The sequence below is a fragment of the Lathamus discolor genome, unplaced genomic scaffold (genome assembly GCF_037157495.1).
Source record: "Lathamus discolor isolate bLatDis1 unplaced genomic scaffold, bLatDis1.hap1 Scaffold_148, whole genome shotgun sequence".
NCBI lineage: Eukaryota > Metazoa > Chordata > Aves > Psittaciformes > Psittacidae > Lathamus > Lathamus discolor.
Genome location: NW_027069177.1, coordinates 89,951 through 112,533, shown reverse-complemented (window position 1 = coordinate 112,533; position 22,583 = coordinate 89,951). Strand labels below are relative to the sequence as shown.

Genomic DNA, 22,583 nt, shown 5'->3' with positions numbered 1-22,583 from the left:
ATTAAACGCCACTTTAAATGCCTTTAAACGCCTTTAAACGCCCTTAAACGCCCCTTAAATGCATTTGAACGCCCTTAAATGCATTTAAACCTCCTTAAACGCCTTTAAACACCCTTAAAAGCCCCTAAACGTCCTTAAACACCCCTTTAAATGCCCTTAAACGCCTTTAAACGCCCTTAAACGCCCCTTAAAGGCCCTTAAAAGTCCTTAATCGCCCCTTAAACGCCCTTAAACGCCTTAAAGACCCCTTAAATGCTCTTAAACGCCCCTTAAAGGCCCCTTAAACGCCCTTAAACGCCCTTAAACGCTCTTAAACGCCCCTTAAAGGCCCCTTAAAAGCCCTTAAACGATCTTAAACGCCCCTTGAGCACCCTTAAACGCTCTTAAACACCCTTAAACACCCCTCGAACGCCCTTAAACGCCCCTCACGGGTCTCTATGGGGTATTTAAGGGCCCTATAGGGGGCTACTGGGGTCCCTATGGGGCATTTGGGGTGGGGCAATGCTGCTGATGGGTTATTATGGGATGGATGGTGATGGTGATGCTGATGGGTTATTATGGGATGGATGGTGATGCTGCTGATGGGCTATTATGGGATGGATGGTGATGGTGATGATGGGTTATTATGGGATGGGTGATGATGACGATCCCGTCTGATGAGTTATTATGGGATGGATGGTACTCAATGGATGCTGATGGGTCACGATGGGTTATTATGGGATGGATGATACTCGCTAATGGACGCTGATGGGTCACGATGGGTTATTATGGGATGGAAGATACTCGCTAATGGACGCTGATGGGTCACGATGGGTTATTATGGGATGGATGACGATGGCGATGATGACGGGTTACTATGTGCTCTCCCAGGCCTGGCTGCAGCAGTACGGGTACCTGCCCCCCGGGGACCTACGGGTGCAGGCGCAGCGCTCCCCACATTCGCTACCGGCGCGTACGCCGCGATGCAGCGCCTCTATGGGCTGCGCGTCACCGCCCGCGCCGACCCCGACACCATCCGGTGCGTTACATGGGGGGGTTATGGGGGTAATGGGGGGTCTTGGGGGGGGGCTCCTATGGGATATGGGGCTTCTGAGTTGATGGATGTTGGGTTTGGGGTCTTCCAATTGGATCATCGTTGGGTTTGGAGGGCTTCCAGTTGGGTTTTGGGCCTTCCAGTTGGGTTCCAGTTGTGCATTGGGCCTTCCAGTCGTGTTCTGGTTGGGGTTTGGGTCTTCCAGTTGGGTTCCAGTTGAGGTTTGGGCCTTCCAGTTGAGTTCCAGTTGCGGTTTGGGTCTTCCAGTTGCGTTCTTGGAGGGTTCCAATGAGATAAGGGGCTTCTGAGTTGATGGATGTTGGGTTTGGGGTCTTCCAATTGGATCATCGTTGGGTTTGGAGGGCTTCCAGTTGGGTTTTGGGCCTTCCGGTTGGGTTCCAGTTGTGCATTGGGCCTTCCAGTCGTGTTCTGGTTGGGGTTTGGGTCTTCCAGTTGGGTTCCAGTTGAGGTTTGGGCCTTCCAGTTGAGTTCCAGTTGCGGTTTGGGTCTTCCAGTTGCGTTCTTGGGGGCTCCCAATGGGATATGGGGCTTCTGAGTTTATGGATGTTGGGTTTGGGGTCTTCCAGTTGGATCATCGTTGGGTTTGGAGGGCTTCCAGTTGGGTTTAAGGTCTTCCAGTTGGCTTCCAGTTGGGTTTGGGGCCTTCCAGTTGGGTTCTAGTTGAGTTTTGGGCCTTCCAGTTGGGTTTTTGGAGGCTTCCAATGGGATATAGGGCTTCCAAGTTGATGGATGTTGGGTTTGGGGTCTTCCAGTTGGATCATCGTTGGGTTTGGAGAGCTTCCAGTTGGTTTTGGGCCTTCCAGTTGGGTTCTTGTGGGCTTGCAATGGGATATGGGACTTCTGAGTTGATGGATGTTGTGTTTCGGGTCTTCCAATTGGACCAGTGTTGGGTTTGGAGGGCTTCCAGTTGAGTTTGGAGCCTTCCAGTTGGATTCCATTTGGGTTTTGGGTCTTCCAGTTGGGTTTTGGGTCTTCCAGTTGGCTTCCAGTTGGGTTTGGGGCCTCCCAGTTGGGTTCCAGTTGAGGTTTGGGCCTTCCAGTTGGGTTTTTGGGGGCTTCCAATGAGATATGGGGCTTCCGAGTTGATGGATGTTGGGTTTGGGGTCTTCCAGTTGGATCATCGTTGGGTTTGGAGAGCTTCCAGTTCGGTTTTGGGCCTTCCAGTTGGGTTCTTGTGGGCTTGCAATGGGATATGGGGCTTCTGAGTTGATGGATGTTGTGTTTCGGGTCTTCCAATTGGACCATTGTTGGGGTTTGAGGGCTTCCAGTTGAGTTTGGAGCCTTCCAGTTGGGTTCCATTTGGGTTTTGGGTCTTCCAGTTGGGTTTTGGGTCTTCCAGTTGGCTTCCAGTTGGGTTTGGAGCCTTCCAGTTGGGTTTTTGGAGGCTTCCAATGGGATATAGGGCTTCCGAGTTGATGGATGTTGGGTTTGGAGTCTTCCAGTTGGATCATCGTTGGGTTTGGAGAGCTTCCAGTTCGGTTTTGGGCCTTCCAGTTGGGTTCCATTTGGGTTTTGGGTCTTCCAGTTGGCTTCCAGTTGGGTTTGGAGCCTTCCAGTTGGGTTCCAGTTGGGTTTGGAGCCTTCCAGTTGGGTTTTTGGAGGCTTCCAATGGGATATGGGGCTTCCGAGTTTATGGATGTTGGGTTTAAGGTCTTCCAATTGGATCATCGTTGGGTTTGGAGAGCTTCCAGTTGGGTTTTGGGGCTTCCAGTTGGGTTTTTGGAGGCTTCCAATGGGATATGGGGCTTCCAAGTTGATGGATATTGGGTTTGGGGTCTTCCAGTTGGATCATCGTTGGGTTTGGAGAGCTTCCAGTTGGGTTTTGGGCCTTCCAGTTGGGTTCCAGTTGGGTTTTGGGTCTTCCAGTTGGCTTCCAGTTGGGTTTGGAGCCTTCCAGTTGGCTTCCAGTTGGGTTTGGAGCCTTCCAGTTGAGTTCCAGTTGGGTTTGGAGCCTTCCAGTTGGGTTTTTGGAGGCTTCCAATGGGATATGGGGCTTCCGAGTTTATGGATGTTGGGTTTAAGGTCTTCCAATTGGATCATCGTTGGGTTTGGAGAGCTTCCAGTTGGGTTTTGGGGCTTCCAGTTGGGTTTTTGGAGGCTTCCAATGGGATATGGGGCTTCCAAGTTGATGGATGTTGGGTTTGGGGTCTTCCAGTTGGATCATCGTTGGGTTTGGAGAGCTTCCAGTTGGGTTTTGGGCCTTCCAGTTGGGTTCTTGTGTGCTTCCAATGGGATATGGGGCTTCCGAGTTGATGGATGTTGTGTTTCGGGTCTTCCAATTGGACCATTGTTGGGTTTGGAGGGCTTCCAGTTTAGTTTGGAGCCTTCCAGTTGGGTTCCATTTGGGTTTTGGGTCTTCCAGTTGGGTTTTGGGTCTTCCAGTTGGCTTCCAGTTGGGTTTGGAGCCTTCCAGTTGGGTTCCAGTTGGGTTTTGGGCCTTCCAGTTGGGTTTTTGGAGGCTTCCAATGGGATATAGGGCTTCCAAGTTGATGGATGTTGGGTTTAAGGTCTTCCAATTGGATCATCGTTGGGTTTGGAGAGCTTCCAGTTGGGTTTTGGGCCTTCCAGTTGGGTTCCAGTTGGGTTTTGGGTCTTCCAGTTGGCTTCCAGTTGGGTTTGGAGCCTTCCAGTTGGCTTCCAGTTGGGTTTGGAGCCTTCCAGTTGGCTTCCAGTTGGGTTTGGAGCCTTCCAGTTGGGTTTTTGGAGGCTTCCAATGGGATATGGGGCTTCCAAGTTGATGGATGTTGGGTTTGGGGTCTTCCAGTTGGATCATCGTTGGGTTTGGAGAGCTTCCAGTTGGGTTTTGGGCCTTCCAGTTGGGTTTTTGGAGGCTTCCAATGGGATATAGGGCTTCCAAGTTGATGGATGTTGGGTTTAAGGTCTTCCAGTTGGATCATCGTTGGGTTTGGAGAGCTTCCAGTTCGGTTTTGGGCCTTCCAGTTGGGTTCCATTTGGGTTTTGGGGCTTCCAGTTGGGTTTGGAGCCTTCCAGTTGGGTTCCAGTTGGGTTTGAAGCCTTCCAGTTGAGTTCCAGTTGGGTTTTGGGTCTTCCAGTTGGCTTCCAGTTGGGTTTGGAGCCTTCCAGTTGAGTTCCAGTTGGGTTTTGGGTCTTCCAGTTGGCTTCCAGTTGGGTTTGGAGCCTTCCAGTTGGCTTCCAGTTGGGTTTGGAGCCTTTCAGTTGGCTTCCAGTTGAGGTTTGGGCCTTCCAGTTGGGTTTTTGGGGGCTTCCAATGAGATATGGGGCTTCCGAGTTGATGGATGTTGGGTTTGGGGTCTTCCAGTTGGATCATCGTTGGGTTTGGAGAGCTTCCAGTTCGGTTTTGGGCCTTCCAGTTGGGTTCTTGTGGGCTTGCAATGGGATATGGGGCTTCTGAGTTGATGGATGTTGTGTTTCGGGTCTTCCAATTGGACCATTGTTGGGGTTTGAGGGCTTCCAGTTGAGTTTGGAGCCTTCCAGTTGGGTTCCATTTGGGTTTTGGGTCTTCCAGTTGGGTTTTGGGTCTTCCAGTTGGCTTCCAGTTGGGTTTGGAGCCTTCCAGTTGGGTTTTTGGAGGCTTCCAATGGGATATAGGGCTTCCGAGTTGATGGATGTTGGGTTTGGAGTCTTCCAGTTGGATCATCGTTGGGTTTGGAGAGCTTCCAGTTGGGTTTTGGGCCTTCCAGTTGGGTTCCAGTTGGGTTTTGGGTCTTCCAGTTGGCTTCCAGTTGGGTTTGGAGCCTTCCAGTTGGCTTCCAGTTGGGTTTGGAGCCTTCCAGTTGAGTTCCAGTTGGGTTTGGAGCCTTCCAGTTGGGTTTTTGGAGGCTTCCAATGGGATATGGGGCTTCCGAGTTTATGGATGTTGGGTTTAAGGTCTTCCAATTGGATCATCGTTGGGTTTGGAGAGCTTCCAGTTGGGTTTTGGGGCTTCCAGTTGGGTTTTTGGAGGCTTCCAATGGGATATGGGGCTTCCAAGTTGATGGATGTTGGGTTTGGGGTCTTCCAGTTGGATCATCGTTGGGTTTGGAGAGCTTCCAGTTGGGTTTTGGGCCTTCCAGTTGGGTTCTTGTGTGCTTCCAATGGGATATGGGGCTTCCGAGTTGATGGATGTTGTGTTTCGGGTCTTCCAATTGGACCATTGTTGGGTTTGGAGGGCTTCCAGTTTAGTTTGGAGCCTTCCAGTTGGGTTCCATTTGGGTTTTGGGTCTTCCAGTTGGGTTTTGGGTCTTCCAGTTGGCTTCCAGTTGGGTTTGGAGCCTTCCAGTTGGGTTCCAGTTGGGTTTTGGGCCTTCCAGTTGGGTTTTTGGAGGCTTCCAATGGGATATAGGGCTTCCAAGTTGATGGATGTTGGGTTTAAGGTCTTCCAATTGGATCATCGTTGGGTTTGGAGAGCTTCCAGTTGGGTTTTGGGCCTTCCAGTTGGGTTCCATTTGGGTTTTGGGTCTTCCAGTTGGCTTCCAGTTGGGTTTGGAGCCTTCCAGTTGGCTTCCAGTTGGGTTTGGAGCCTTCCAGTTGGCTTCCAGTTGGGTTTGGAGCCTTCCAGTTGGGTTTTTGGAGGCTTCCAATGGGATATGGGGCTTCCAAGTTGATGGATGTTGGGTTTGGGGTCTTCCAGTTGGATCATCGTTGGGTTTGGAGAGCTTCCAGTTGGGTTTTGGGCCTTCCAGTTGGGTTTTTGGAGGCTTCCAATGGGATATAGGGCTTCCAAGTTGATGGATGTTGGGTTTAAGGTCTTCCAGTTGGATCATCGTTGGGTTTGGAGAGCTTCCAGTTCGGTTTTGGGCCTTCCAGTTGGGTTCCATTTGGGTTTTGGGGCTTCCAGTTGGGTTTGGAGCCTTCCAGTTGGGTTCCAGTTGGGTTTGAAGCCTTCCAGTTGAGTTCCAGTTGGGTTTTGGGTCTTCCAGTTGGCTTCCAGTTGGGTTTGGAGCCTTCCAGTTGAGTTCCAGTTGGGTTTTGGGTCTTCCAGTTGGCTTCCAGTTGGGTTTGGAGCCTTCCAGTTGGCTTCCAGTTGGGTTTGGAGCCTTTCAGTTGGCTTCCAGTTGGGTTTGGAGCCTTCCAGTTGGGTTTTTGGAGGCTTCCAATGGGATATGGGGCTTCCAAGTTGATGGATGTTGGGTTTGGGGTCTTCCAATTGGATCATCGTTGGCTTTGGGGGTCTTCCAAGCGCGTTTCCATTGCCTTTGGAGCCTTCCAGCTGCTTGCTCCTGGTCTTTCCCCCCCCTGCCCCATAACCCCATTCACCCTGTGTCTTCTCCTCGCCATCCCCACCATTCCCATTCCATAGGGCCATGCGCCGGCCCCGCTGCGGCGTTCCGGACAAGTTCGGCCCCGAGCTCAAAGCCAACGTGCGGCGCCGGCGCTTCGCCATCCAGGGCATGAAGTGGGACCAGCAGGAGATCACCTTCAGGTGGGGTCAAGGGGTTCCTATGGCATTCCAATGGGATCCGATGGCATTCCAATGGGTTCCAATGGGATCCGATGGGATTCCAATGGGATCTGATGGGATTTCAATGGGTTCCGATGGGTTCTGATGGATTCCAATGGGTTCCTATGGCATTCCAATGGGATCCGATGGGTTCTGATGGGTTCCGATGGGATTCCAATGGGATTCCAATGAGTTCCGATGGGATTCCGATGGGTTCCAATGGGATTCCAATGGCATTCCAATGGGATCCGATGGGTTCTGATGGGTTCCAATGGGAGCCGATGGGATTCCAATGGGTTCCGATGGGATTCCAATGGGTTCCGATGGGTTCTGATGGATTCCAATGGGATTCCAATGGGATTCCAATGGGATCCGATGGGTTCTGATGGGTTCCAATGGGATCTGATGGGTTCCAATGGGATCCGATGGGTTCTGATGGGTTCCAATGGATTCCAATGGGTTCCAATGGGATTCCAATGGGATCCGATGGGATTCCAATGGGATCCGATGGGTTCTGATGGGTTCCAATGGGTTCCTATGGGATTCCAATGGGATCCGATGGGATTCCAATGGGTTCCGATGGCATTCCAATGGGATCCGATGGGTTCTGATGGATTCCAATGGGTTCCAGTGGGGTTCCAATGGGATTCCAATGGGTTCCAATGGGATTCCAATGGGTTCTGATGGATTCCAATGGGTTCCAGTGGGATTCCAATGGGATTCCAATGAGATCCGATGGGTTCTGATGGGTTCCAATGGGTTCCTATGGCATTCCAATGGGATTCCAATGGGATCCGATGGGATTCCAATGGGTTCCGATGGGATTCCAATGGGATCCAATGGGTTCCAATGGGATTCCAATGGGATCCGATGGGATTCCAATGGGTTCCAATGGGATTCCAATGGGATCTGATGGGTTCTGATGGATTCCAATGGGTTCCAATGGCATTCCAATGGGAGCCGATGGGATTCCAATGGATTCCGATGGGATTCCAATGGGTTCCAATGGGATTCCAATGGGATTCCAATGAGTTCCGATGGGATTCCGATGGGTTCCAATGGGATTCCAATGGCATTCCAATGGGATCCGATGGGTTCTGATGGGTTCCAATGGGAGCCGATGGGATTCCAATGGGTTCCGATGGGATTCCAATGGGAGCCGATGGGATTCCAATGGGATCCAATGGGCTCCAATGGGATTCCAATGGGATCCGATGGGATTCCAATGGGTTCCGATGGGATTCCAATGGGATCCAATGGGATCTGATGGGTTCCAATGGGATCCGATGGGTTCTGATGGGTTCCAATGGGTTCTGATGGGTTCTAATGGACTCCAATGGGTTCCGATGGGATCCCAATGGATTCCAGTAGGATTCCAATGGATTCCAATTCCAATCCATCAATCCCAATGGCTCCCCATCAATCCCAACACCTCCCATCGATCCCAATGGCTCCCTATTGATCCCATTGCCATTCCCAATGGCTCCCCATTGATCCCAACAACTCCCCATCAATCCCAATGTCTCCCCATTGATCCCAATGGCTCCCCATTGATCCCATTGCCATTCCCAATGGCTCCCCATCGATCCCAACGACTCCCCATTGATCCCAATGCCTCCCATCGATCCCAACGCCTCCCCATCGATCCCAACACCTCCCATTGATCCCAATGGCTCCCCATTGATCCCAATGCCTCCCATCGATCCCAACGTCTCCCCATCGATCCCAACACCTCCCATTGATCCCAATGGCTCCCCATTGATCCCAATGGCTCCCCATCGATCCCAACGTCTCCCCATTGATCCCAATGCCTCCCATCGATCCCAACGTCTCCCCATCGATCCCAATGGCTCCCCATTGATCCCATTGCCATTCCCAATGGCTCCCCATTGATCCCAACGCCTCCCATTGATCCCAATGGCTCCCCATTGATCCCAATGCCTCCCATTGATCCCAACACCTCCCATTGATCCCAATGGCTCCCCATTGATCCCAACACCTCCCATCGATCCCAATGTCTCCCCATTGATCCCAATGCCTCCCCATTGATCCCATTGCCATTCCCAATGGCTCCCCATCGATCCCAACGACTCCCCATCGATCCCAATGTCTCCCCATTGATCCCTTTGCCATTCCCAATGGCTCCCCATCGATCCCAATGGCTCCCTATTGATCCCATTGCCATTCCCAATGGCTCCCCATTGATCCCAACGACTCCCCATCGATCCCAATGTCTCCCCATTGATCCCTTTGCCATTCCCAATGGCTCCCCATCGATCCCAATGGCTCCCTATTGATCCCATTGCCATTCCCAATGGCTCCCCATTGATCCCAACGACTCCCCATCGATCCCAATGTCTCCCCATTGATCCCTTTGCCATTCCCAATGGCTCCCCATCGATCCCAATGGCTCCCCATTGATCCCATTGCCATTCCCAATGGCTCCCCGTTGATCCCAACGACTCCCCATCGATCCCAATGTCTCCCCATTGATCCCAATGGCTCCCCATTGATCCCAACACCTCCCATTGATCCCAATGGCTCCCCATTGATCCCAATGGCTCCCCATTGATCCCAACACCTCCCATTGATCCCAATGGCTCCCCATCGAACCCACTGCCATTCCCCAATGGCTCCCCATTGATCCCAATGCCTCCCATCAATCCCAACGTCTCCCCATTGATCCCATTGCCTCCCATCGATCCCAACACCTCCCATCGATCCCAATGGCTCCCCATTGATCCCAACGCCTCCCCATTGATCCCAACGCCTCCCCATTGATCCCAATGCCATTCCCAACGTCTCCCCATTGATCCCAATGCCTCCCCATCGATCCCTCTTCTCCCAGCATCCAGAACTTCACCCCCAAGGTGGGCGAAGCCGGCACGATGGCCGCCATCCGCCGGGCCTTCAGCGCCTGGGCGGCGGCGGCGCCGCTCCGCTTCCGGGAGGTTCCGTACGGAGCGATCCGGGCCGGGCGCGCGCCCCACGCCGACATCATGGTCCTGTTCGCCGAGGGTTTCCATGGCGACAGCACCCCCTTCGATGGGGAAGGGGGGTTCTTGGCCCACGCCTACTTCCCCGGCCCCCACATCGGGGGGGATACGCATTTCGATGGGGCCGAGCCGTGGACGGATCGCAATGAGGACCTCAGTGGTGAGTGGGGCCGGGGGGGGGGGGGGGGGAAGAAGGGGGTTAGGGGGGGTTGGGGGTGGGGGGGTTGGATGGGTTGGGTTGAATTGGGTTGAGTTGGTTGGGTTGGGTTGGGTTGGAATGGGTAGGGTTGGGTTGGTTGAGTTGGGTTGAGTTGGTTGGGTTGGGTTGGGTTGGTTGAGTTGGGTTGGGTTTGTTGGGATGGGTTGGTTGGGTTGGCTTAGACTGGTTGGGATGGGTTGGGTTGGTTTGAATTGGGATGGGTTGGGTTGGGTTGAGTTGGTTAGGTTGGGTTGGAATGGGTAGGGTTGGTTGGGTTGGGTTGGTTGAGTTGGGTTGAGTTGGTTGGGTTGGGTTGGGCTGGGTTGAGTTGGTTGGGGTGGGTTGGGTTGGAATGGGTAGGGTTGGTTGGGTTGGGTTGGTTGGGTTGGGTTGAGTTGGTTGAGTTGGGTTGGGTTTGGGTTTGTTGGGATGGGTTGGTTGGGTTGGCTTGGACTGGTTGGGAGGGGTTGGGTAGGGTTGGTTGGGTTGGAATGGGTAGGGTTGGTTGGGTTGGGTTGGGTTGAGTTGGTTGGAGTGGGTTGGGTTGGAATGGGTAGGGTTGGTTGGGTTGGTTGAGTTGGGTTGAGTTGGTTGGGGTGGGTTGGAATGGGTAGGGTTGGTTGGGTTGGGTTGGGTTAGGTTGAGTTGGTTGGGTTGGGTTGGAATGGGTAGGGTTGGTTGGGTTGGGTTGGTTGAGTTGGGTTGGAATGGGTAGGGTTGGTTGGGTTGGGTTGGGTTGGGTTGAGTTGGTTGGGTTGGGTTAGAATGGGTAGGGTTGGTTGGGTTGGGTTGAGTTGGGTTGAGTTGGTTGGGTTGGGTTGAGTTGGTTGGGTTGGGTTGGGTTGGAATGGGTAGGGCTGGTTGGGATGGGTTGGTTTAGTAAGGTTGGGTTGGTTGGGTTGGGTTTGGATTGGTTGGGATGAGTTGGGTTGAGTCGGGTTGGTTGACTTGGGTTGAATTGGATTGAGTTGGTTGGGGTGGGTTGGTTGGGATGGGTTGGGTTGGGTTGGGTTGGATGGGTTGAGTTGGTTGGGTTGGGTTGGAATGGGTAGGGTTGGTTGGGATGGGTTGAGTTGGTTGAGTTGGGTTGGGTTTGGGTTTGCTGGGATGGGTTGGTTGGGTTGGCTTGGACTGGTTGGGAGGGGTTGGGTTGGGTTGAGTTGGTTGGGTTGGGTTGGAGTGGGTAGGGTTGGTTGGGTTGGGTTGGGTTGGGTTGAGTTGGGTTGGTTTTGGGTTGGTTTGGGTTGGGTTTGGGTTGGTTTGGGTTGGTTTGGGTTGGTTTTGGGTTGGTTTGGGTTGATTTTGGGTTGGTTTGGGTTGGTTTGGGTTGGTTTTGGGTTGGTTTCGGGTTGGTTTGGGTTGGTTTGGGTTGGTTTGGGTTGGTTTGAGGTGGTTTTGGGTTGGTTTTGGGTTGGTTTGGGTTGGTTTTGGGTTGGTTTGGGTTGGTTTTGGGTTGGTTTTGGGTTGGGTTTGGGTTGGTTTGGGTTGGTTTCGGTTGGTTTTGGGTTGGTTTGGGTTGGTTTTGGGTTGGTTTTGGGTTGGTTTTGGGTTAGTTTGGGTTGGTTTTGGGATGGTTTGGGGTTGGTTTGGGTTGGTTTGGGTTGGTTTGGGTTGGTTTTGGGTTGGTTTTGGGTTGGTTTGGGTTGGTTTGGGTTGGTTTGGGTTGGTTTTGGGTTGGTTTTGGGTTGGTTTGGGTTGGTTTGAGGTGGTTTTGGGTTGGTTTTGGGTTGGTTTGGGTTGGTTTTGGGTTGGTTTGAGGTGGTTTTGGGTTGGTTTTGGGTTGATTTTGGGTTGGTTTCGGTTGGTTTTGGGGCCCCCCAACCTCCCTCAACCTCATCTTCGACCGTCCTCGTCGCCCTCCCTGCCCATTAAGCCCCAACCCAAGCCCCCATTGACCCATGGAGACCCCATGGAAGCCCCCCCCATCGACCCATGGAGGCCCCCATTGACCCCCATTGACCCCCATTGGCCCCATTGCAGGCAATGACCTCTTCCTGGTGGCCGTCCATGAGCTGGGGCACGCTCTGGGGCTGGAGCACTCCAGTGACCCCTCGGCCATCATGGCCCCCTTCTACCAATGGATGGACACCGAGGCCTTCACCCTGCCCGAGGACGACCGCCGCGGCATCCAGCAGCTCTACGGTGGGGGTCCTGCCCCATAGATACCTCCTATGGGGCTCCTATGGGGCCCTATGGGGTCCTTATGGGGCTACGTCAACTCCATCTCAATGGGTGGTCGTCAGCACAATGGACACCTCCTATGGGTTCCAATGGGTGCCAATGGGTCCTATGGGTCTTAGGGGTCCTATGGGTGCCAAGGGGTCCTATGGGGCCCTGTGGGGCCCTTATGGGGCTATGACAACCCCATGGTGGTCCCATCCCAGTGGGTGGTCATCAGCACCATGGACACCTCCTATGGGTTCCAATGGGTGCCAATGGGTCCTATGGGTGCCAATGGGTCCTTTGGGTCTTATGGGTCCTATGGGTGCCAATGGGTCCTATGGGGCCCTATGGGTGCCAAGGGGTCCTATGGGGCCCTGTGGGGCCCTTATGGGGCTACGACAACCCCATGGTGGTCCCATTTCAATGGGTGGTGGTCAGCACCATGGACACCTCCTATGGGTTCCAATGGGTGCCAATGGGTCCTATGGGTGCCAAGGGGTCCTATGGGGCCCTGTGGGGCCCTTATGGGGCTATGACAACCCCATGGTGGTCCCATCCCAATGGGTGGTCATCAGCACCATGGACACCTCCTATGGGTTCCAATGGGTGTCAAAGGGTCCTATGGGTGCCAATGGGTCCTTTGGGTCTTATGGGTGCCAATAGGTCCTATGGGGCCCTTATGGGGCTACGACAACCCCATGGTGGTCCCATCCCAGTGGGTGGTCATCAGCACCATGGACACCTCCTATGGGTTCCAATGGGTGCCAATGGGTCCTATGGGTGCCAAGGGGTCCTATGGGGCCCTGTGGGGCCCTTATGGGGCTATGACAACCCCATGGTGGTCCCATCCCAGTGGGTGGTCATCAGCACCATGGACACCTCCTATGGGTTCCAATGGGTGCCAATGGGTCCTATGGGTGCCAATGGGTCCTTTGGGTCTTATGGGTCCTATGGGTGCCAATGGGTCCTATGGGGCCCTATGGGTGCCAAGGGGTCCTATGGGGTCCTATGGGGCCCTTATGGGGCTACAACAACCCCATGGTGGTCCCATCCCAGTGGGTGGTCATCAGCACCATGGACACCTCCTATGGGTTCCAATGGGTGCCAAAGGGTCCTATGGGTGCCAATGAATCCCAATGGGCTCCAATGGGTCCCTATGGGTCACAATGGGTCCTATGACTCCCAATGGGTCCCTATGGGCTCCAATGGGTCTCTATGGGTCCTATGGCTCCCAACGACTCCCAGTGGGCTCCAATGGGTCCCTATGGGTCCCAATAGGGTCCCTATGGGTCCTACGGCTCCCAATGGGTCCCTATGGGTCCCTATGGGTCCTATGGCTCCCAATGACTCCCAGTGGGCTTCAATGGGTCCCTATGGGCTCCAATGGGTCCCTATGGGTCCTACGGCTCCCAATGGGTCCCTATGGGTCCCTATGGGTCCTATGGCTCCCAACGACTCCCAGTGGGCTCCAATGGATCCCTATGGGTCCCAATGGCGTCCCTAGGGTCCTATGGCTCCCAATAGGTCCCTATGGGTCCTACGGCTCCCAACGACTCCCAATGGGCTCCAGTGGGTCCCTATGGATCCCAATGGGTCCTATGGGTCCGATGGCTCCCAATGACTCCATATAGGCTCCAATGGGTCCCTATGGGTCCTATGGCTCCCAACGACTCCCAGTGGGCTCCAATGGGTCCCTACGGGTGCCAATGGGTCCCAATGCACCCATAGGGACGGGGCCAGGCCCCAGTTGGCCCCCAGTGGTGCCCCGGAGCACGGAGAAGCCCCATAGACCCCCAGGGCCCCCCTATGGCCCCGACATCTGCGATGGCAACTTCGACACCATCGCCATGCTCCGGGGGGAGATGTTCGTGTTCAAGGTGGGAATGGGGTCGGGAATGGGGTCGGGAATGGGTCGGGAATGGGTCTGGGATGGGGTTGGGTTGGGTTGGGATGGGTTGAGTTGATTGAGTTGGGTTGAATTGGATTGAGTTGGTTGGGTTAGGATGGGTTGGGTTGGGTTGTGTTGGGATGGGTTGGGATGGGTTGGGTTGAGTTGTGTTGGGTTGGGTTGGGATGGGTTGGGTTGAGTTGGGTTGGGATGGGTTGGGTTGGATGGGGTTGGGTTGGGATGGGTTGGGTTGAGTTGATTGAGTTGGGTTGAATTGGATTGAGTTGGTTGGGTTAGGATGGGTTGGGATGGGTTGAGTTGGGTTGGGATGAGTTGGTTGGGATGGGTTGGGTTGAGTTGTGTTGGGTTGGGTTGGGATGGGTTGGGTTGAGTTGGGTTGGTTGAGTTGGGTTGAATTGGATTGAGTTGGTTGGGTTAGGATGGGTTGGGAAGGGTTTGATGTAATTTTCAGCCGTTTCTGGGTCATTTTTGGCCGTTTTCGACCGTTTCTGGGTCAATTTTTTTAGTTTTCCACCGTTTCTGGGTGATTTCGGCCATTTTCGACCATTTCTGGGTCATTTTTGTTCATTTCGACCATTTCTGGGTCATTTTTGTCCATTTTCGACTGTTTCTGGGTGATTTTCGGCCGTTTTCCATCGTTCCTTGGTCATTTTTGGCCGTTTTTGACCATTTCTGGGTAATTTTTGTCCATGTTCGACCGTTTCTGGGTCATTTTTGGCCGCTTTTGACCATTTCTGGGTCAGTTTTGGTCGCTTCTGGGTGATTTTCTGCCGGTTTTGACCGTTTCTGGGTCACTTTTGGCCGGTTTTGGCCGTTTCTGGGTGATTTTCGTCCGGTTTCAACCATTTCTGGGTCATTTTTGTCCATTTTCGACAGTTCCCGGGTCATTTTCGGCTGCTTTTGACCGTTTCTGGGTCATTCTTGGCCAGTTTTGGCCATTTCTGTGTCATTTTCGGCCATTTTTGACTGTTCCTGGGTCATTTTCGGCCATTTTTGACCATTTCTGGGTGATTTTCTGCCGTTTTCAACCGTTTCTGGGTGATTTTCGGCCGTTTTGGACTGTTTCTGGCTCACTTTTGGCCGTTTTCGACCGTTTCTGGGTGATTTTCTGCCGTTTTCGACCGTTTCTGGCTCGGTTTTGGCCATTTTCAACCGTTTCTGGGTGATTTTCGGCCGTTTTCGACCGTTTCTGGCTCGCTTTTGGCCGTTTTCGACCATTTCTGGGTGATTTTCGGACGTTTTGGACCGTTTCTGGCTCGCTTTTGGCCATTTTCAACCGTTTCTGGGTGATTTTCGGCCGTTTTCAACCGTTTCTGGGTCACTTTTGGCCGTTTTCGACCGCTTCTGGGTGATTTTCTGCCGTTTTCAACCGTTTCTGGGTGATTTTCGGCCATTTTGGACTGTTTCTGGCTCACTTTTGGCCGTTTTCGACCGTTTCTGGGTGCTTTTCGGCCGTTTTCGACCGTTTCTGGCTCGGTTTTGGCCGTTTCGCGCCCGTTTCTGACCGTTTCGCTGCCCTCGGTGCAGGAGCGTTGGTTCTGGCGTGTGCGGGACCGCCGGGTGCTCGAGGGGTACCCGCTCCCCATCGGGCACTTCTGGGCCGGGCTCCCCCCCAGCATCAGCGCCGCCTACGAGCGCCGCGACGGGAAGTTCGTCTTCTTCAAAGGTGCGCTATGGGGCGCTAGGGGGCCTCTCTATGGGGTCTCTATGGGTCTCACTATGGGTCTCTATGGGGTCTCTACAGGTGTCTATGGGGTCTCTATGGATCCCTAGAGGGTCTCTATGGGTTTCGCTATGGGTCCCTATGGGTCTCTCTGGGTCTCTATGGGGTCCCTATGGGTCTCTATGGATCCCTATGGGGTCTCTATGGGTCCCTATGGGTCTCTATGGGGTCTCTATGAGTCCCTATGGGGTCTCTATGGGTCTCTATGGGTCCCTATGGGTCTCTATGGGGTCTCTATAGGTCCCTATGGGGTCTCTATGGGTCCCTATGGGGTCTCTATGGGGTCTCTATAGGTGTCTATGGGGTCTCTATGGGTCCTGCCATGGGTCTCTATGGGTCTCTATGGGTCCCTATGGGTCTCTCTATGGGTCTCTATGGGTCCCTACGGGTCTCTATGGATCTCTATGGGGTCTCTATGCGTTCTCTATGGGTCTCTATGGATCTCTATGGATCTCTATAGGGTCTCTATGGGTTCTCTATGCATCTCTATGGGGTCTCTATGGGTCTCTATGGGTCCCTATGGGTCTCTATGGGTCCCTATGGGTCTCTCTATGGGTCTCTATGGGTCCCTATGGGTCTCTATGGGTCTCTATGGGTCCCTATGGGTCTCTATGGGTCTGCCGTAGGGGACCGGCACTGGGTGTTCTCGGAGGCCGCGCTGGAGCCTGGGTACCCGCGGGCGCTGGGGGAGCTGGGCCGGGGGGTGCCCAGGGACCGCCTGGACGCGGCGCTGCAGTGGCTGCCCAGCGGCACCACCTACCTGTTCCGGGGCAACGAGTGAGGCCGCTATGTACCTGCCAGGACCCTATGGGGGGGATAGGGGGGGTATGGGGGGGATATGGGGGGGGATATGGGGGGGATATGGGGGGATATGGGGGGGATATGGGCGGGACATGGGGGGTATGGGGGGGATATGGGGGGCTATGAGGCCGCTATGTACCTGCCAGGACCCTATGGGGGGGGATAGGGGGGCTATGGTGGATATAGGGGTCTATGGGGGTCTATGGGGGGTATATGGGCGGCTATGGGGGGGATATGGGGGGATATGGGGGGATTTGGGGGGGGTATGGGGGGGATATGGGGGGATATGAGGCCGCTATGTACCTGCCAGGACCCTGGGGGGGGATGGGGGGGATATGGAGGGGATATGGGGGGGATATGGGGGGATATGGGGGGGATATGAGGCCTCTATGTACCTGCCAGGACCCTATGGGGGGATATGGCGGGGCTATGGGGGGATATGGGGGGGATAGGGGGGGATATGGGGGGGATATGGGGGGGATATGGGGAGCTATGAGGCCGCTATGTACCTGCCAGGACCCTGGGGGGGGGATAGGGGGGGGATATGGGGGGGGTATGGGGGGGATATGGGGGGATATGGGAGGGATATGGGGGGATATGAGGCCGCTATGTACCTGCCAGGACCCTATGGGGGGGGGGATATGGGGGGGTATGGGGGGTTTATGGAGGTCTATGTGGGGGATATGGGGGTCTATGGGGGGGATATGGGGGGCTATGAGGCCTCTATGTACCTGCCAGGACCCTGGGGGGGGATAGGGGGGGGTATGGGGGTCTATAGGGGTCTATGGGGGATATATGGGCGGCTATGGGGGGATATGGGGGGGGTATGGGGGGATATGGGGGGATATGGGGGGGGTATGGGGGGGATATGGGGGGGATATGGGGGGGATATGAGGCCTCTATGTACCTGCCAGGACCCTATGGGGGGCTATGGGGGGGCTATGGGGGGGATATGGGGGGGCTATGGGGGGGCTATGAGGCCACTATGTACCTGCCAGGACCCTGGGGGGGGATAGGGGGGGTATGGGGGTGTATAGGGGTCTATGGGGGGTATATGGGCGGCTATGGGGGGGATATGGGGGGATATAGGGGGGATATGGGGGGGATATGGGGGGGGTATGGGGGGGATATGGGGGGGATATGGGGGGCTATGAGGCCGCTATGTACCTGCCAGGACCCTATTGGGGGGATAGGGGGGGTTATGGGGGGGTATGGCTTTCTATGGGGTTTCTATGAGGCCGCTATGTACCTGCCAGGACCCTATGGGGGGATATGGGGGGGGATGGGGGGGATATGGGGGGCTATGAGGCCGCTATGTACCTGCCAGGACCCTATGGGGGGGGATATGGGGGGGATATGGGGGGATATGAGGCCGCTATGTACCTGCCAGGACCCTATGGGGGGATATGGGGGGGATATGGGGGGCTATGAGGCCGCTATGTACCTGCCAGGACCCTATGGGGGGATATGGGGGGCTATGGGGGTCTATGGGGGGGCTATGGGGGTCTATGGGGGGATATGGGGGGGATATGAGTCCGCTATGTACCTGCCAGGACCCTGGGGGGGGCTATGGGGGTGATATGGGGGCTATGGGGGTCTATGGGGGGGATATGGGGGTCTCTATGGCTGTCTATGGGTTTCTATGAGGCCTCTATGTACCTGCCAGGACCTTGTGGGGGGGCTATGGGGGGCTATGGGGATCTATGGGGGGGATATGTGGGGTCTATGGGGGGCTATGGGGCTCTATAGGAGTCTATATGGGGGATATGGGGGTCTATGGGGTGGATATGGGGGTCTATTGGGGGGTTATGGGGGGGGGATATGGGGTTCTATAGGGCTCTATGGGTGCTCTATGGGGTCTCCTCTAGGGGGTCTCTATGGGGCTCTATGGGGTCTCTATGGGGCCTTTATGCACCTGCCAGGACCTTCTATGGGCTTCTATGGGGTTTCTAGGGTGCCTTTATGCAGCTGCCAGGACCTAAAGGGTCTCTATGGGGTCTCTATGGGGGTCTCTATGGGGTTTCTATGGGGCCTCTATGCACCTGCCAGGACCTTCTATGGGCTTCTATGGGGCCTTTATGCACCTGCCAGGACCTCTATAGGGCGTCTATGGGGGTCTTTATGGGTCCTTTATGCACCTTCCAGGAGCTCTATGGGGCCTTTATTCACCTTCCAGGACCTTCTGGGGGTTCCCTATGGGGTCTTTATGGGGCCTTTATGCACCTTCCGGGACCTTCAATGGGCTTCTATGGACCTTCTGGGACCTTCTTGGGGCCTTTATGCACCTGCCAGGACCTCTATGGGCCCTCTATGCACCTTCTGGGACCTCTATGGGGTCTTTATGGGCCTGCCAGGACCTTCTTGGGGCCTCTGTGCACTTTCTGGGGCCTCTATGGACCTTCCAGGACCTTCCTGGGGCTTCTATGGACCTTCCGGGACCTTCTGGGATCTTTATGCACCTTCTAGGACCTTTATGGGGGCCTCTATCGGGCTTCCGGGACCTTCTTGGGGCTTCTATGGACCTTCTAGGACCTTTGGGGGATCTTTATGCACCTTCCAGGACCTTTATGGGGCCTCTATGGGGCTTCTTTAAGGGGCCTCTATGCACCTTCTAGGACCTTTATGGGGTCTCTATGGGGCTTCTGGGGTCTTTAAGGGGCCTCTATGCACCTTCTAGGACCTTCATGGGGCCTCTATGGGGCTTCTTTAAGGGGCCTCTATGCACCTTCTAGGACCTTTATGGGGCCTCTATGGGGCTTCTTTAAGGGGCCTCTATGCACCTTCTAGGACCTTTATGGGGCCTCTATGGGGCTTCTTTAAGGGGCCTCTATGCACCTTCTAGGACCTTTATGGGGCCTCTATGGGGCTTCTTTAAGGGGCCTCTATGCACCTTCTAGGACCTTTATGGGGCCTCTATGGGGCTTCTTTAAGGGGCCTCTATGCACCTTCTAGGACCTTCATGGGGCCTCTATGGGGCTTCTGGGGTCTTTAAGGGGCCTCTATGCACCTTCTAGGACCTTTATGGGGCCTCTATGGGGCTTCTTTAAGGGGCCTCTATGCACCTTCTAGGACCTGTATGGGGTCTCTATGGGGCTTCTGGGGTCTTTAAGGGGCCTCTATGCACCTTCCAGGACCTTCTTGGGGGGGATATGGGGTGCTCTATGGACCTGCCAGGACCTTCTCAAGCCTTCAGGGGCCTCAATGGAGCTTCTGGGGCTTGTTATGGAGCTGCCAGGACCTCAATGGCACTCCCATTGACTTCAATGGAGCCCCATTGATCCCAATGGAGCCCCATAGACCCCAATGCATCCCCATTGACCCCATTGACCCCATTGACCCCATAGACCCCAATGCATCCCCATTGACCCCATTGACCCCATTGACCCCATAGACCCCAATGCAGCCCCATAGACCCCATTGACCCCAATGCATCCCCATAGACCCCATTGACCCCAATGCAACCCCATTGACCCCAATGGAGCCCCACTGACCCCAATGGAGCCCCATTGACCCCATTGACCCCATAGACCCCAGTGGAGCCCCACTGACCCCAATGCATCCCCATTGACCCCAATGCAGCCCCATTGACCCAATGCATCCCCATTGACCCCAATGCAGCCCCATTGACCCCATTGACCCCAATGGAGCCCCATTGACCCAATGCATCCCCATTGACCCCAATGCAGCCCCATTGACCCCATTGACCCCAATGGAGCCCCATTGACCCCGAGGCAGCCCCACTGACCCCAATGGAGCCCCATTGACCCCATTGACCCCATAGACCCCAATGGAGCCCCATTGACCCCATAGACCCCAATGGAGCCCCATTGACCCCAATGCATCCCCATTGACCCCAATGCAGCCCCATTGACCCCATTGACCCCAATGGAGCCCCATTGACCCCAATGGAGCCCCATTGACCCCATTGACCCCAATGGAGCCCCATTGACCCCATTGACCCCATAGACCCCAATGGAGCCCCATTGACCCCATAGACCCCAATGCACCCCCATTGACCCCAATGGCGCCCCATAGCCCCCTATGGCCCCCCCTATAGGTACTATAGGTTCAATGAGGACACCCGCTCCGTGGACCCCGACTACCCCAAGAGCATCGAGGTCTGGGGGGGGGTCCCCGAGGCCCCCAGTGGGGCTTTTATGGGCCCCGATGATGGTGAGTACCAATGGGGGGGGGAGCTATGGGGCAGCAATGGGTCCCTATTAGAGCCCCATTAGGACCCCATTGTAACCCATTATACCCCATTATAACCCATTGCAACCCCATTATAACCCATTATAACCCCATTATACCCCATTATACCCAATTATAACCCCATTATAACCCATTACACCGCATTATAACACATTATACCCCATTATACCCCCATTATACCCCATTATACCCCATTATACCCCATTATACGCCATTATATCCCATTATACCCCATTATAACCCCATTACACCCCATTATACCCCATTATACCCCCATTATACCCCCATTATACCCATTATACCCCCATTATACCCCATTACACCCCATTATACCCCCATTATAGCCCATTATAACCCATTACACCCCATTATACCCCATTATACCCCATTATACCCAATTATAACCCCATTATAACCCATCACACCCCATTATAACACATTATACCCCATTATACCCCCATTATAACCCATTATACCCCCATTATACCCCATTATACCCCATTATAACCCATTATAACCCCATTATACCCCATTATACCCCATTATACCCCATTATAACCCATTATACCCCACTATACCCCATTACACCCCAGTATAACCCCATTATACCCCCATTATACCCCATTATACCCCATTATTCCCCATTATAACCCCATTATACCCCATTATAACCCCATTATACCCCATTATACCCCCATTATAGCCCATTATAACCCATTACACCCCATTACACCCCATAATACCCCATTATACCCCCATTACACCCCATTATAACCCATTATACCCCATTATAACCCATTATAACCCCATTACACCCCATTATACCCCATTATACCCCCATTATACCCCATTATACCCCATTATAACCCCATTATACCACATTATACCCCACTATACCCCATTACACCCCAGTATAACCCCACTATACCCCCATTATAACCCCATTATACCCCATTTTTCCCCATTATAACCCCATTATACCCCATTATACCCCCATTATAGCCCATTATAACCCATTACACCCCATTACACCCCATAATACCCCATTATACCCCCATTACACCCCATTATAACCCCATTATAACCCATTATAACCCCATTATACCCCATTATTCCCCATTACAACCCATTATATCCCATAATAACCCCATTATATCCCATAATAACCCCATTACAACCCCATTGATCCCTATTACCCCCCCCCCCCGGGCAGCCGTCACCTACTTCTATAAGGCCGGCCGCTATTGGCTCTTCGACAACCGCCTCCTCCGCGTGCCTCCGGGCTACCCCAAGTCCGCGCTCCGCGATTGGCTGGGCTGCGAGCAGCCGGACCAATCGGAGCCTTCGCCTCCGTTCCCTCCTTCCGGTGACGACGACGACGGCGACGGCGACGTCATCGTCATCGAGGTCGGCCCCGCCCCTTCCGCCCTGGCGGCGCCATTGGTCCTCCTGGGGGGGGCGGCGGCGGCGCTGGCGGCGGCCGTGCTGCTGTGCCGCCGCAAGGGGGCGCCCAAGCGCCTGCTGCGCTGCCAGCGCTCGCTGCTCCCCCGCGTCTAAAGCCATATATGGCAAGCGGGGCGCCGGATATGCAAAGCAGGGCGCCATATATGGCAAGCGGGGCGCCATATATGGCAGGAGGGGCCCGCCCCCTCCCCGCCCCTCCCCTCCAAGTGCCTTTCCATATATGGGAGGAGACCATTCCCCCCCCCCCCCCTTTGCCATTCCTTATATGGGAGGATGCTCCGCCCCCCCCCCCCGTTGCCATTCCTTATATGGGAGGCGGAGGCCACGCCCCCCCCTCCAAGCCACGCCCCCCTCCCGCCCCAAGTGCCTTGCCTTATATGGGAGGAGGAGACCATGCCCCCCCCCCCCCCCCCATTGCCATTCCTTATATGGGAGGGGGAGGCCACGCCCCCTCCATTCGACTCAGCCAATCGCCATTCCCTCTATGGGAGGAGGAGGCCACGCCCCCCCCCCCCCCCCCCCCAGTGCCTTTCCATATATGGAAAGCCACACACCACACCCCCCCCCCCCATCGCCATTACCATATATGGCGCGCAGGGGAAGCCACGCCCCCTCCTCCCCCCCCCCCCCATTGCCATTCACTCTAAGGGAGGAGGAGGCG

General features: G+C 54.7%; 2 protein-coding genes across 2 annotated transcripts; one reads left to right on the top strand and one right to left on the bottom strand.

Moving 5' to 3' along the window:
* The first annotated feature begins 842 nt into the window (after window positions 1–842).
* Window positions 843–22,106, top strand: MMP14 (matrix metallopeptidase 14). Its single transcript, XM_065664361.1, is given in 10 exon segments — window positions 843–943; window positions 946–1,018; window positions 6,315–6,437; window positions 9,304–9,611; window positions 11,631–11,792; window positions 13,542–13,690; window positions 15,250–15,388; window positions 16,072–16,222; window positions 20,304–20,419; window positions 21,672–22,106. Coding segments are annotated over 10 exon segments (1,665 nt in total). The 5' UTR covers window position 843; the 3' UTR covers window positions 22,016–22,106.
* On the bottom strand, window positions 10,435–11,441 carry LOC136006335 (sporozoite surface protein 2; the record flags this gene model as incomplete). The annotated part of the gene is made up of 1 exon (XM_065664362.1): window positions 10,435–11,441. A coding segment is annotated over one exon (915 nt), but the record flags the coding sequence as incomplete, so codon positions are not given.
* Window positions 22,107–22,583: the final 477 nt, after the last annotated feature.